Raw genomic sequence first — 15,462 nt, forward strand, 5'->3', positions numbered from 1 at the left:
CACACTTGAAATCATTACAAAATGTACAGGTAGCTTGATTAAAACATTCTCACTCTAGCTATTCCTGCATGAGGCATCCCCTTTCCAACTTGACAAGTCCAGTGGTCTGGGTTTTCCCAGGTGAGGGCCAGTGTATGTCTCATTCACGTGTCCTCTTTTCCCATTGGATGGCTCAGCCTGATCTTCAGTGCATTTCAGAGAACATCATAGTGGAGCACTTCTGGTTGTAGCAGGTGCCAGGTACCAGATGGGGCATGGGGTCGCAGAGTCCAGGTGCAGCACTTCACACGTTTGCAGGCTGGTGTTGTTTTACTCCCCATCTGCCTGTTCAAGGACTGGCCTCAGTTTCCTTTTTGATGACAGCCCAAGTTGAGTCAATGGTGACTCAACTCCCCAGTGCCTCGTCCCCACCCCCACCCCCACCCCCAGGAATACTGTGGGCTCAGTGTTCCCTCGGCTCAGTGGTTCCGTCACAAAGAGAAAGGCTCTTCCCAGCCCCAAAGCGGAGCCTGGCCTGGAGCAGCCTGTCCACACGTTTGTAGCTGCACAACCTTGCACAGCTCTTTGCCACAGCTGGGAAAGAGCAAAAGCCATTGAAAATCAACTAGGTTGGGACATCATGTTTGAAGTCTGAGACTTGAGTTGACACAGACTCTCAGCCTGTGGCTCAGGAGAGAACTGAGTGGCGTGTCCGTGGATGGGAACGTGAGCGAGCCATGTTCACCAGTCAGACAGCTGGCAGGGCCGAGAGCCAAAGCCACACAGCTGCTCCACACAGTCCCAAAGGGCTCCAGAAAGAAAAGGAAGAACTGAGATGCTGGGCAGCTGGTGAGGACTTTGATGGAAACAACTCAAAGAGACCTGAAAGAGGGCAGGTGCGCTGGTGAGGGGCAGCCTCAGACGGGCAGTGGGCCGCTGGGTACCATGGCGCCGTGCAAGGAAGAGTAGCAAGGACTGCCTGCCTGCCAGGGCTGTGAAAATATGCCAGAGACTGTAGGCCAAATGGGGGAGGCTGTGGACTGAGACCAGGGAGTAATTTGGAGGGTTTCAGCTGTCCACATTCGTGACAGGGAGCTCACAGAATAAGGTACGATAATAATATTTTCTGGAGAAATCAAATGACTCTGCCTTAGAAAATGTTTTAGGACACAAGCAGATAAGGAAAGCATATTCTAATCTGAGTAGGGTAAAACAGAAACCAGTAGCTGCTTTATTTATAGAAAAACTACTGTGTAATTATGATCACATTATTGTGACTGCATTTTAGAATGAGGAAAAAATGGGAGGAAATATTACTCGTTTTTGGAAATCAGAATTATCATAAAATTTAACACAGTAAATATTTATTGGCCCCACTAGTATAGGATCTTATGCCGGGAACTGCAGGTGTTACATAAATAAGGCAGACAGTCTCTGTCCTCATGAGGTTTGCAGGGTAATAAGCAAGATGAAACACACACAAATCATCATAACGCAAACAGGTATCAGTTCCATACAAACTAGCAAAGTACTATGGGGATTCCAAGGGAGACTATCTTGAGGAAATAGCAGGGGAGAGGGGATTTTTTAAGGTCAGAGGTCTGCTGGGCAGCTGTGGACAAACCACAGAGCAGGTGAGATTGCAAATTCCAGCGAGGCGATTGATGGGGCAAAGAGGAGCAAGAGCTCAGTGGGGAACATTTTCCAGGAGAAGGCGGAGGCAAGCAGGAAAGGGATTCAAGAGGGAGAGGGGGTTATTGAGGGGTCTCCCCTTAGATGGGGGTTGTCAGCTTTGTGGAGAGATAGAGGGGCTCAAGGGAAAGCCTCAATCTTGGAAAACAAGGATGTGCCCCCAAGTACAGCCAAACAGTGGGGCCCCATAGCCCCTCTGCAGGTGGAGAGCTCCCTCCTTCACCCTGGTCATCCTGTCCCCAAACCTGATTTCTCCCAGCACCTTGATTCTGGTCTTCTGCGTTCCCAACCTCATTTCCTATTTGCTACTCACCCCAGTTCTAGCATTTCTGATTCCCAGCCCTGTAACTGTGTCTGAAATGCTGGTTAATTCCCCTAACGTGGCTCAGCCTCAGCTTAGCAGCCACAGTCAGGGGGCCGGTGATGCTCACAGCAGTGGCAGTGCCTCTCCCCTCAAAGTGTCCTTTACAGCCAGTGTGAGACAGATAGTGGTAAACCCACCTTTTTAGATATAATTGATGGTGTCACCAAATCTCCCGGACCAGAAGATATTGCCTAGAATTTTTAAGAGAATGCCAAGGCAAAAATCATTATTTCTGACCCCAGATCTGTGGCACTATTAGTTGCCAGAGCAGGTGGCTAGCCAGCAGCTCCCACCCGTAAGGAGAAATCGGCGCCTGGCAGAGGCAGACTGAGAGCCTGAGCTGCAGGGGAGGGTCTCGTAGCAAACATTCACCAGGTGTCTTCACCTGTGCTGTCTCCTGCATCGTTCGATGGGATATACAGGGCCACTGTCTCTATTCCCACTGAATAGATGAGGAAACCGAGGCCCAGGAGAGGTAAGTAACTCACCAAATTAATGAAAGTTCTGAGCAGCAGAATGGGGACTCAGTGGCCATGCTACTGGCCAGAGTAACTCATTTCAGTCATTAGTTCAACAAATATAATTTCTGTCCTGCCACCTTTTGCGAGCACCACTATGCCCGTGTGGCACCCACTGTGTACAGGGCACCATGCCAGGGCCGTAGGGGGCCGCCACCGGGAACCAGGCATTCGTCGGGGTGCCAGAGCTGTGGCAGTGAGAGGGGCACAGTCAACTCTGTCCATTCTCTGAGATTTTTACAAGTGGGGAGGCCAAGGAAGAGCCAGTGGACCCCTTTTTTTCAATGAACCACTGCTGGACTAGGGCACTCTTTGGTCATGGCTCAAGACAGAAAAGAAGCTATATAGCAAACATATTTTTCTGGGTACCCCAGGATTAAGTAGTAGAACTGGTCTCATTTTAAATATTTATAGATGATTTTGATTAGAGAAACATTTAACCGTCTATACCTGCTAAACAAGCCATCTTTTCTCCCCTGGAATCTCCTCGCTGTCTCCTTATCCAGACCCCCTGCTAACCTTGCCTTGTCCCAGCATGATCTTGTAGAGGCAAGAACATAGAACCTTCCGTCAGGAGAGTAATTTTTAAAGTGTGTAACCAAAGTGGCTCATTTCAGTTAATAAGCTAGAAATTATTTTGTGCAGTCTCCCTTATTCATTCGTATGTTTGTTCACTCAGTTGCCTGGATATTTCTGGTAGGTGGGTTGTTTTACTTAGGTCACCTGGCACCGCTACATTCTGCATTTCCCGTCGCGTGTGTAAGCAGCTGCTCAAAAACTATTTCAGCCAATGTTACCAGAAAATGTAAACTTCAAGAAAACTGATTCCTAAATATCACTCAGTATTTTAGATATAAAAACAGTTACTTAAGTTACTTTTGACATGTTTATATAAAAAATATTCAGCCCAAAATGTTCTCCTTTATACTGAGTTGAAAAAATAAAGAAATCATTCTCAGTAAAGATTGGTCAGGAAACTGATAAACTGCTGCTCAAAACACTTTGGCCTGAAAAATTAAGGTCCTTTACCAGAGGGGAGAAGCACACACACACGTTTGTTATTGCATGGGTAAAAAACCCGAAGTAGAATGAGTTTCCATTTCCTACAACCTGGCGGCTTCACTCCTGCTACTTAGTCCTCAAGAAGCTGCGTACAGCCACTCACCGGGCGTGGGATGGAAGCTTGAGTGAGGAGCAGAGGAACCAGACACACAATACCACTTGCTGCAACTTTGCTGTTTCTCGGTTTTACGTACAACACACCCCAACAGTAGAAAGACATTTCTGTCGCGCAAATCATCTCTCGAGATGGAAGGATGTTTGTCCAGCTGACTTCGCTGCACCCTCTTTATGTGGCTCCGTTGAGGACACTCCAGCGGGTTGAGCAGAGTGGCTCACGGGCTGCATTTTGAAGAAGAGACCCTCCATCCCACAGTCCCCAGCTGTGCGTCCTGGCACCTGAGCACATTATGGAGCCGTCACTGTTGTGCTCCAACTTCCTGGTGGAGTCCTTGCCTTCAGAGGGAGGGGAGGGGAGAGCCCCAGAGAGGGCTGTGTCCCACAGGGTAGCGGGTGCTCAATGGGTGGACCAAGGGGATTAGGAGAGGCGGGTCAAGCTTCTGGGCTGATCAGGGAGAGAAAGGCTGGGCCGCAGGAGAAGGGCAAGGAGAACAAACCCCTCCCTGTGCCGCATCTCATGGGGCGAGGACTGGGGACTACCCATGGCTCCTCCTGGGCCCATTTCTGATTTGTACATGACTAGAAAGTGGTCATGTAAAAAGTGACACTAATGATGACATATGTGTGTGTGTATATACATGCAGAAACATATACCTAGATATAAATATGCAAATAATATAATTTGAATGGGATGTGTGTGCATGTTAAAATGATTTTTTTCCTCACTAACGACTTTAAGTTGGGAGCTACAAGGAAAGAGCACATTGGCTTGGAGGCATTGGCTCTTTCCCTCTCCTCATGGGAAGGGCTGGCAGCCTCATGTTTCTGGTCTGGGGGGCGTGGGAACAGCGTGGTGAGCAGCACATGCCCCCGAAAAGGTGGCCTGGCCAGCAGGAGGCCAGGAGGCCTTCTGTGAGAGCCACCCGTGCCCCGTGGTTAGAGAAGACAGCTGCCACCGAGGATGGCCCTGGAGGAAGCAGGAGGAGGAGTTTCTGTTAGCTTACACCCACGGTGCTTGCTGGGTACCTCGCTGGTGTGCAGCACAATGACCAAGGGTGTGGGCTCTGGGTTCAAGTGCTGACCTACGAGCCATGTGACCTTGGGCAAACAAGTAACCCACACTCTCCGTATCTGAAGTTCATTGTCTTTAAAATGAAAGGAATCATATTCTTTACCACATAGTCTTGCCATGACGATTGAAGGAGCTAACATAGATAAAGCACTCTGAACTGTAGTCAGTTTGCATCCAGGAAATGTTACCTGTATTTAATAATCAGTGTCATAAAACATACAGCATCGATTATGAAATCAGAGGCATGAAAGAAGTCATGGAAAAAGTTCCTTGGAAGAGATGAGTTTTGACTCTGGTCTTAAAGAATGAAATTGACTCAGATTAGCAAATAGAAATCGGAAGCACATGCCAGACCGATGCGATGGCACATACCCGTCATCCCAGCACTTTGGGAGGCCCAGGTGGGAGGATCACTTGAGGCCAGGAGCTGGAGACCAAAAAAAAAAAAAATTAGCTAGGTGTACGCCTGTAGCTTGTCCGAGCTATTCAGGTGGCTGAAGTAAGAGGATCACTTGAGCTTGAGAGTTTGGGTTGCAGTGAGCTATGATTGTGCCACTGCACTCTAGCCTGGGTGACAGTGAGATCCCGTCTCTATTTAAGAAAAGAAACACATTCCAGACAGTACCCTACAGGGAAGGGTCACAGGTTCATAGCTGATCCTCCAGCAGTGTTTTCTCCACTGGGGCTGATTGCTTTACTTCTTAGCTCCTTATTTCTTTTCATCATTTAAAAATGATGAAAATCGTCTATTGCCATGACAACACAATGCAGTTGTGAACCCTGACTGCTTTGTTCCTTATTCAGAAGTGATGTTCATTCCATGAAAGGCCATTTCAGCAAATATTTCTCATTCTACTCCTATCACTCTCTCTCACTTGCATTAACTGACTCATAATGGATTGATAAGCCGTCAATAACAATTAGAGGCCACAACAGAATGAATCCCAGTAGTATCGATACACATGGGCCTGAAGAATCCACAGTAGTCATCTCAAATGTGTGCTCGTTTTTAAAGTGACTCATTTAACAGCTTCCCATTAGTTCTGTAATCTGCATAGTGTATTCAGGTAGAGCGCAGAGCTTTCTAACAATGGAAGAGATTAGAAACAACTATCAAATTAATTCTTCTTTTCCAGACCTGTCACACACAAATCCAGAAAGGCAGGTGAATCAGCATTAATCAGTGAGTACGTATTGCTCACTAGGCGTAGGGGCTTCCCAGCCACAGCAAAGAGACGGCCCCCAAGGAGAGTTTATAGAGGTTTTACCCCACACTCCGTGGTGGATGACAAGACGCTGACACGCAGGATTTCTCGAGCTCTGTGGTGGGAAGGCTCACGAGCTGTTGGGAATTCATCCAGGAAGGGGCCCTAACTTCTCGCAGGTCATCTTGGCCAACCTGTCAGCTCTTATAAGAAAGCATCCCACAGTGACAAGAAACTCACTGATTCTTGCCATGGCCCATTGTATCCAGTTGCTCCATAGTTCCAGTTGTGAGGAAATTTTTATTCATATCGAGCTGAAGCTTCTCTACGATTTCCAAATTTGAATGAAGATTTCCAAATATGCTCAGTTGAATTTTATTAGAGGACAGATTAGAGTTTGGCCAAAATTAGTGTGTATGTTTTTGTTTGTTTTTTTTAAATGTGCTCATTTTCTGAACTACTCAGAACCTAAGGAAGGTACGGTCAGCAAGAATGGGCCAGATCTGAGTTTATAGATGAGATATATCCACTCACTAAAGGGCTCTCTTTCCTTTCCAAATTAGGAGTAGAGTAAATCCTATTTGAAATGTTGTTAGTAGTCTTTCAGAGATCCTCACAGTGGAACTTCAATGCCATAAGGATCTGTCCCAGTGGGTTTCAGAGCGGGTTGGAGCTGGGGGGGACGTTGCAGGTTATCTCAGCCACGCCAGGAAAGGGATCGCAAAGCCAGGACTACAACACCAGCTCCCAGGGCATGTTTGAGAGCCAGCCTCAGCCTTCACATGGGGTCCCCACCCACAGAATGCGCACCTGCGGCAGAACATGTCTGTGTCTTGTGAGATGACCAGAGACGTGTCCCTTAATCCCATGAAGGGCAGGACAGCGCCATCTCCCTGCGTCCCCAGGAGCTACTTGGAGTCACGGCCTCCCAGCTCTGCCCCCGCCCTGGGAGCATTTTGTAAGGAGCAGGGTGGGAGGGGTCCCTGCAGTAACATCCTATTACACAACAGACTGCACCAGGCCTCTCGCTTCCCCTTCCTGGCCCCACCCAGCACGGAAAACAGTGTGTCTCAGTCAGTAATGCAGCTTGCTTCCTCGCTGTCCTCGTTCCTCAGCTTGCCACGTCCTACTGCTCTCGGATTCCTTCTCCCAACTTTCTGGCTTTTCCTGAGCCCCACCTTCTAGTTCTTGGGCTGGATCTCAGCGTCCCGCCCGTCCCCTCCCAGGTGCCATTCCTGAGCCCTGCTGCTGCCATCGCGACACTCCAGAGTGCCCAGACTCTGGATAGCATGTGCTTTTTTGTCTCTGAATGAGCCTCTGGGCTTTTTTTAAATTGAGATATAATTCACATACTCTTAAATGTGTACAATTTAGTGGTTTGTAGTATATCATGTTGATTTTTTAGAATTATAGTAAAATATATATAACATTAAACTTGCCATTTCAGCCATTCTTAAATGTAGAATTCAGTCACATTAATTATATTTAAAATGTTGTACAACCATCACCATTATCTACTTTCAAAACTTTTCCATTTCCCCAACCAAACACTGTACCCATTAATCATAAATGAATTCCCCATTCCTCCCTCCCCTCAGCCCCAGCACCTGGTAACCTCTAATCTGTTTTCTGTCTAAATGAATTTGCCTAGATACTTCACACATGCGGAATCATACAATATTTGTCCTTTTGTGTCTGGCTTATTTAATATTTTCAAGGTTCGTCCATGCTGTAGCCTGTGTCAAAGCGTCATAGGTTTTTATGACTGAACAGTATTCCACTGCGTGGACATACCACGTTTGGTTCAGCCATCCATCTGTCAAGGTGCTCTCAGTTGTTTCCACCGTTTGGCTATTGTGAGTGATGCCGCAGTGAGCACTGGCACACACGGGTCTGTCTGAGCCCCAGCTGGCCTTTGCCTACATACTTGAGAATGGAATTGCCGGGTCCTGTAGTAACTCTGTGTTTAGCTTTTTGAGGAAAAAGCATATGGACTTTTTGCATTTAAACTGTCATAAGTGGGAAGTGTGGGTCTTTATTAATTAAAATTTGTTTTATCTAAGTTAATGTGAACAGGCATAAATATATGCAACCAATTCATTCCTCACCCTCTCCAGTTCTTAACAATTATCATCTGTACAACTCATCTGACAGTTAATCACAGAAGGATTTGTGACATCCATTATTCTCTTTAACTGGTTATTTTAAAGCTTTTACTATTTAACTTGTCATATTTTTATACAGTCACCCACTGAGATTTTAATCTCCTCAAGGGCAGAGACACATATTTCTTTGTACAAGTATTCCCTGTAGCACCTAGCATGGATCTCGAAAGATCTAACTGTTGAGTTTTAGTTTTCTTTCATTTCAGTCTTCTGGCTTATTCATACACAAGAAAAAAACTTTACCAGCAAGTCCTTAACCTGACAGAATCCTCTTTGCCTAGATAAGTTTTTTGCAAACCTGTTTTCCCATGTTAAACAAGGTACCACAACTTACTATAAACTTAAAACAGTAATAGCAGCTAACTTCTATGGAATACTTATGATGTGTTGTGCACTATTTGAAGCAGTTTCCATGTATTTTCTCACTTAGTTCGCAGAACAGGCCTGTGGTGGATATGATTATTACTCATCTTTTACTGATGAGGCCAACAAATCACCCAGAGGTTGAATAGCTTTGCCCAAGGCCCTACCGCTAACACATGCTGAAGTTAGACATCCAGCTACAGGGCCCATGTTCTTACCCACAGATGCAGTTAGGGAGCCTTCTACCCTGAACCAGAGAGGACAGGGTCCAGCCACTAGAAGAATTAGCCAGCCCGGGTGTCAGTGGTGCTAGGCATCAGGGAGCAGACCCGAGGCCTCCTGGGCCCCTCCGGCCTTCCATAGGTTAGCAGCCCTGCCCTGTCCTTCCAGCGCCTGGCCGCTGTGGGGCTCTGGAGTTTGCACTTCTCTGCTGTCAAACTCCAGAACCCAGAGTGTCAGGGATCCATCTTGGGAAGCGCCTGGTCTGGCTATATGGCCTTGACACCCAGCGGGTGGCTGTGACTCCATCAGGCACTGTAAATACCAGCTGCCTCTCTTTCCAGTTGGTTGAAAATTGACCAACTTGCTTAGGCAATTGTTATTTCTTAAAAATAAATGATCAATATACAGAAATAGATGAACATCTATTTTTAAAGCCTTATTCAGTAAGTAATAAATTCCACATCCATCATCCCACCAGCCTCTCGCTGAGCTTGGAGGCTGACAGAATTGCTTTCCCAAGTAAACACAGTAACATAAATATCTCTGGAAAAAATGTGCCGGCCAGGAGCCAATTGAAGCCAATTCCTCCCTATCGAATGAAGTTCCAGATGCCAGATGAAGACGAGGGGTTCAGAGCGACCCCCTCGTAGCATCAGCGAGGCAGGAGCCTTTCCACAGGGCCCCGATGCAACGCCGTCTCCTCCTCGACCCCTGGCCGGGGCGCTGGGGAAGTTGAGGAGGGGACTCCAGAGGTCCCCGGCGGCCAGCACCCAGTCGTCCCGCAGAGCACCCTCAGGGCGAGGAGGCGCAGAGGTGCCCCATCTGGCTCAGGCTGCTCTTCGTCGGCATGTGGTCACTCTGCGGTGTGGCTTCATCCTCCTCAGAGCCCCACTTTTGTTCTGTCCCGCACTCTGCATCCTGTTCCTTGTCGTCCATTCCCTCCTGCTTAAGCTTTGTGGACCTCACAGGCCCCAAGCCTAGGTCTATGACATTTGCCTCCTAGCACGGTGGTTCTCCCACACCGACCCACAGGTTGCCGGGTGCTTGCTGGCTCTCTCTGCCTGCTCAGATGTCCCATTCTGGTGGCCTAGAGCGGGTGGCCACACAGCTCCAGGCTACAGTGCCTCCTCCGAGGCTCTGCTGAGCTCTGCTGCACAGGGGAGAGCCCAGGCCCGCCCGGAAGCTTCTCCTCGGTTTCCAGAAGCACCTGTGGGCCCAGTGCCAGCCCCTCCCTCATGTCTTCACTTGTCCCCCTGTGTGCCCAGCCTCCCTCTGAGGACAAGGGAGAAGAAAGTCATATTCCTCCCCTGTCCCTGCCCCGGGCATAGTGAGGCCCGTCTCCTGAAGTGCTGGTTTGGTGTCTCCCCTGCGGCCTTCTCACAGTTCCGACTTCTCCCTTTACGTTTTCAGCACTGTCTCCAAGCAAAGAAAAAACGTTATCAGCTGTGTCACAGTCCATGACTCTCCCTACTCCGACTCCTCCAGCAACACCAGCCCCTACTCGGTGCAGCAGCGCGCCGGGCACAGCAACGCCCACACCTTGGACACCAAGGGGAGCCTGGAGAGTCACTGCACTGGGAACCCCCGAACGATCATCGTGCCCCCCCTGAAAACCCAGGCCAGCGAAGTATTGGTGGAATGTGACAGCCTGGTGCCAGGTAATTTGGGGCCAGGGCAAGCTGGGAACCTCTCTCTGGAGACTGGTTTTTCTATTTTCTGCTGCTATAAAATGCTGTTGTGTGAGAGCTAGTAAAATAGAGAGTCCAGTCATTGCAGATGATCCTTGCTAAGGATTTGGTTCAAGTAGCCAAAGTAGGGTTCTCCTTAGTATCACAGTATAGAAGCAGCGCCTTCCCTTTGGATTTCTGTAGTGAATACCTTTGCTGCCTTTGCAATGGCTCTGCTTCCGACTAAGCGGCTAAATATAAAAGCTGTGCATTCCTTATCCAGTGGTCTGGAAGGATACCTGGTTTGGGGAGTTCCTGGCTGACATCTGGCATCACTCCCTGCCAGGAAGCCCTGGTGGCAGGTGAGCGTCCTGTGTGGGAAGAGCCTTCTCTGAGTCTTGCTGGGTGAGGGTGAATTAGGCTCCTCTCCACTGCTGGGAGGAGAGATCAGAGCCGAGTGCATTTCTCCTCTCACACGCTGCTTTATGAAAAGGACTTCTACCATCCCATGAGAGCTTGTCCTAAATATTGAAACCTAGAATAAAGGCTGAGAACTTAACCTTTTGAATGAAGTTAGCTCACCCTAGATTTGTTAGCATCTATTCAGTGTTTCCCTTGTTCACACTCACAGTGAAAGAATTTGGGGACTAAATCAAAGAAATCTGCATGTTCTGCTTTTCTGCCATGAACCAGTCCCCAGCCCCAAGCCAGTCAGCACCTTCACGATGACACCATTTAGAAGGGAAGGGATACAAACTGCCAGGAAGGCTTTGTTTAGATGTGAGAAGCTGTAATTCCTCGGGAGGGCCTGGAGTTGCCACAGAAAACGGGGGCATCTTCCCAGGGTGGTCACCGCGTGTAAGGCCCGATGGGTGTAGGCCATTCATGTGCTGTCACCGAGGGTGAAGAGTGGGATTCAGGATGGGGTCTTTAGGGACTTTTCCAGCCCAGTGCCATGGGCCAGCCTGCCAAGTACAGGTCAGTGTCCGAGGATGCTGTCCCTAAAGCTCACAACAGAGCCCAGGACAGGGCCCCTTTTGCACCCAGACTCCCTGCCTGAAGGGGAAGCGGAAACAGCTGCAAGCTTCCTACTCCCGGAGCCTCCTCATCCTGACCCAGGGTGGTGCGGTGGCCCAGGTGGGATCCCACCTCCCGGCATTCATGTCACAAGTTCTCTTTCCCTGACTCTGTAGTTACTCCAGCTACCTTTCCTCTGAAGAAATGTCCCTTCAATGCAGCCATCTCAGCACCCTGCTAATGCTGCTCCATTTTCAAATCCTCTGGTCCCCAGCAGGGCTGTCACTGTCTAGATAAGGCAGGCTCCGAGTGGCTTTGACTTCAGAGTCTGAGCTCTGTGGGCCAAGGGGTCATGGTGCCTCGGTGTCCCTGCGGAAATAAACATAGGGCCACTGAGCATTAGGGAGACACACAGGCAGCTTGAACCCCACACCATGAATGCTCTCGAAAGAAGGAAGGAGGCCTTACCTTCAGGAAAGACGGACCCGTGGCAGTGCCAAATGCCAGGGTGGGTGTTCTGGTTGACAGGGGCCAGGCTGGACTTACTGCTAGTTTCTGGTGACCTGGAGCCAGAGAACCAGGCTGGGGTCCCCAAAATGAGGCACCCCTGTGAGGAAAAGAAAATGAGGCAGGCCCTTCCACAATGCCGTGAGGATGTCTCTCTCCAAAAACTCTTTCTCTACCCAAGCAAATATCTTGGTGGAAACCCTGGCAGGAAGCAACATTCTCTAGTGGTAACCAGTGAGCCCTATAAGGCAAACAGATTCCTTAGAGAGTGGCCCATGTACTTTTCTGCTCAGAAATCTGTTAAATAATTGCTTAAAACTGTATCCAGCACTCATTTTTAAGTTTCAATATCTTATTTGGAAAGGATATAATTCCTGTCGTGTATTGTATCATTATTTAAGTTCTTTAAATATGTTTGCAAAAATCTCGAAGCTGCAGGTGGAACTCATTCAGTACATGAGACAGGCTGCCTCTGGCCTAATGTGCAAGGCCATGGTCACACCTCTGTTGCCTGGCACCTGCCCTTCCCCAGCCAGTGGTCTCAACACTAATATGTGCCTCTGGGCAAAATCATCCCAGGCTTGAAAAAAATCAGGAAAGCAGCCTTGTTCAGCTCCCTGGTGCCAGGTGACTTGCATAGGCCGAGGCACAGGCCCGTGGCAGCTACCCCAGCTGGAGCCCCCAGAGCGCCGGAGAGCTCAGGTCAGGCTGAGTGAGTGCTGCTTGAAGAACAGTCCATTTTCTCACGGCATTTCCCCCTCTTGTGGCTCTCAGCGCAGGAAGGACCCTTGAGGGTTTCTCCCGTGGCCTTCCCAAGTCTCTTGGGTTAGTTAAGGTTCCTTTGGAAGGCAGCAGAGTGAACTCTGCACTGGCTTAAGACAAAGAATTTGTTGGAAGGATGCAGGGTTGAGGAAAAGTTCAACAACTTAGTCCAGGCAGGGCAGGAGCCAGAACTCCTGGGACGTGAGCCAAGGGAGGCCCACTGCCTGCCCTGGAGCTGCCTTCACCCCGACTCAGGGCCAGCGATGCCCAGGCTCCCAATCCCCCATTTCCAGGAGACCAGAATTGATTGTTCTAGCTTGGGGCGACACCTGCTCTTTTAGCATCAGCTTTAGCCAGGAGATGGTGTTCAAGGATAACAACACCACCATAGCTGACATAGCATTATTAACCTACTAGGTGCTTACATGCCAGTTACTCAATGCTTAAGTGCCAGACCTGAGCATTCTACATATGTTAACTCATTTCATCCTCACGACAGCCCTACATGTGGCTACCATGGTTTTCCCAGTTTTACAGGCTATGAGATGGAGAAGGGGTAACCAGCCTACCAAAGCATGTGGCCAGGCCTCCCAGGAGGCTGGCTCCTGAGTTTTTCTGTGCCCTAAGCACTCCCATCACCCTGCAGACAGGGCCATGCGGGGCCACCCCGTGAACAAAGGGCTGCTCCTGGGACAGGGGATCCCTGAGAGTAGCCGGGCAAGGCATGACCAGAAAATCCTAGAATGTTTCCTCACAGCTCCAAAATATATATTAGGAGGTTGACCTTCAGCATTAGCCCTTAGGTCGTCTCTGCAGGAGGAGTTACTACTTTTATCTCTGGGTCCCTCCAGGACCTCTGGCTTATTCAGGGCCCTCCCGCTCCAGCAGCATCACCAGCTCTGCCCCAGTGCTCGTCTCCTGTCCCTGGGGTGACCACAGCAGACAGAACGCCAGGCTCTATCACACCCGTTCCATCTAAGACTGACTGGCCTCGTCACTTTGCAGACTCACCCCGTAGACCCTCCAGCTCAGTGTTTCTCCCTCACGTGTAACTAGCATGAAATGTCCAGGAAGTTGGAATAGGAGCAGAGAGGTGACACGCACAGCTGGGGCCCAGACAGCAAGCGCAATTTGTGATCTGCTGCAGAGCAGGAAGGAGTTTGATGCCAACACAGTAGCCCTGTGGCTGAGGGAGGGAGAGAAATGGAACTTCTGCAGAGAGCCAACATTTACTTTCTATTTTTTGTCCTACGTTGGATCCACAAAAACTCCTCCCTGCCCCAGGTTTTGGGGAGCCTTTGAGAGTCTTACCAGGGATGGCTTGGGCACAGTGGGGCTCTCAGGGCCCTGACATCTAAATGCAGTTCTGCTCCACCAGGGCCAAGCTGGCTCTGGACTGTCCTGGGAGACTCGCTAAGAATGCTGATTCCCAGGCACCTGCCTGCAGAATTCTGATCCAGGGTGTGGTGGGAGGGGCTCCAGGTGCCAATGCACAGTCTGCTCTGGGGGCCTCTGATTAGCACCCACTGCTTCCCTCTTCAGTGGGGTAGCTCTCCTGTTACTCAGGACAGGGGGTGCCATTGGTTTTGGGGGGCAAGGAGGCTTCCCTCCACCTTAAGTAGGTGCCACAATCTCCCGTCCTTAGGTTTCCAGTTTTCCTTTGCCCTTCTTGCAAGGCTGAGACGTCTTCATCGACAATTAATCAGCATTCTCTCTTGGCCGGCCCCAGCCTTAGGCGTCACCTCTCTGACTTTGATTTTGTCACCTGGGATTTGTAATAGAATTGATCCAACCCAATTCAATCAATGGCCTGGCTCTTATTGTGTGTGGTTCATTAATATTTAGCACCCTCTGCCCCAAGAATGACCAGATTCACCACTTTTACACTAACTACCACAGGATACCTAGTCGAGACGGCGTTAGGCTTTTGTTTTTGCCTAAGGTGCCCAGGCCCCAGCATAAATGTGCTGAGCAACATGAGACGTAGACCTGTCTTTGGACAACTTGAGAAACGTTGTTGCTGCTTATCCCTGAATGTCAGACACTTTACATGATTCTTCTCTTGAACACCCCTACTTTGGGCAACTTTCTCAAATACGGACGGCTTTAGAGTTGGGGAGTCTGCGAGGGACAGCACATTTTGGCGGATGACTGGATCTCCTGGGCCAAAGATCTTTCTCACATTGACTGCCAATCACTTCGTCTCTCTTCTCCTAGACCTTCCTTGTACTTTTCAGTGTCACCAGACAGTAATTCTAGAGTCCAGCAAGGTTTGCAGAAACTATAAATCCCAGAAATATACCTGTCCTCCATAGAAAGTCAAGGTCATGAAAGAATTTCAGTCACATTCCAGAAACTTAATGAAGAAAAACAAATCACTGAATGTAAGATATAATGCATAAAGTCCTCAAATAAGCAAAAGACAATGAAAATGAGGTCATTCATTACCTTTGTCTCTTAAAATGTGCCCTCTCTTCCCCTGGGCAAAGCCTTCCTCAGTCTTAGTCTTAGTCTAAGAGTTGGCCTTGCCTTTGTTTGTACACATACATCACACCAACAGGGACTGGTTTCCCAGGGAAGCCGCCAGCCCAGCCCCAAGCTCATGTTTATTTCCTGCTCTGCCCTGCCCTGCTGGTCTTGGAGGGGGACCATCTGTCTGTCTTTCCACCTGGAAGACATTTACTAATCCATTAACCCTCCTCTGTTCTTTAGTTTCTAAGAAACAGAAGCAATACTTACTGTAACTATGG

General features: G+C 49.0%; 1 protein-coding gene and 1 long non-coding RNA gene across 11 annotated transcripts in view; one reads left to right on the plus strand and one right to left on the minus strand.

Annotated features, from left to right (window-relative positions):
* HIPK2 (homeodomain interacting protein kinase 2) overlaps positions 1–15,462 on the plus strand; it is a 186,727-nt gene that overhangs the window by 156,538 nt on the left and 14,727 nt on the right. For all 10 annotated transcript variants that reach the window (XR_006738306.1, XR_006738307.1, XM_045565288.1 and 7 more), the window contains exon 13: positions 10,170–10,417. Coding sequence is in view for 8 of the 10 variants with exons in the window: in XM_045565288.1 (XP_045421244.1) it covers positions 10,170–10,417 (248 nt within the window). In the remaining 2 variants the exon portion in view is untranslated. The remainder of the gene's footprint in view (positions 1–10,169; positions 10,418–15,462) is intronic.
* Positions 8,506–15,229, minus strand: LOC123647660. Its single transcript, XR_006738308.1, has 4 exons — positions 15,161–15,229; positions 11,912–12,050; positions 11,633–11,812; positions 8,506–10,171 (listed from the first exon to the last, which is right to left on the minus strand). It is a non-coding gene; the product is annotated as an uncharacterized LOC123647660 (long non-coding RNA).

This window comes from Lemur catta, chromosome 11, assembly GCF_020740605.2.
Source record: "Lemur catta isolate mLemCat1 chromosome 11, mLemCat1.pri, whole genome shotgun sequence".
Classification (NCBI taxonomy): Eukaryota; Metazoa; Chordata; class Mammalia; order Primates; family Lemuridae; genus Lemur; species Lemur catta.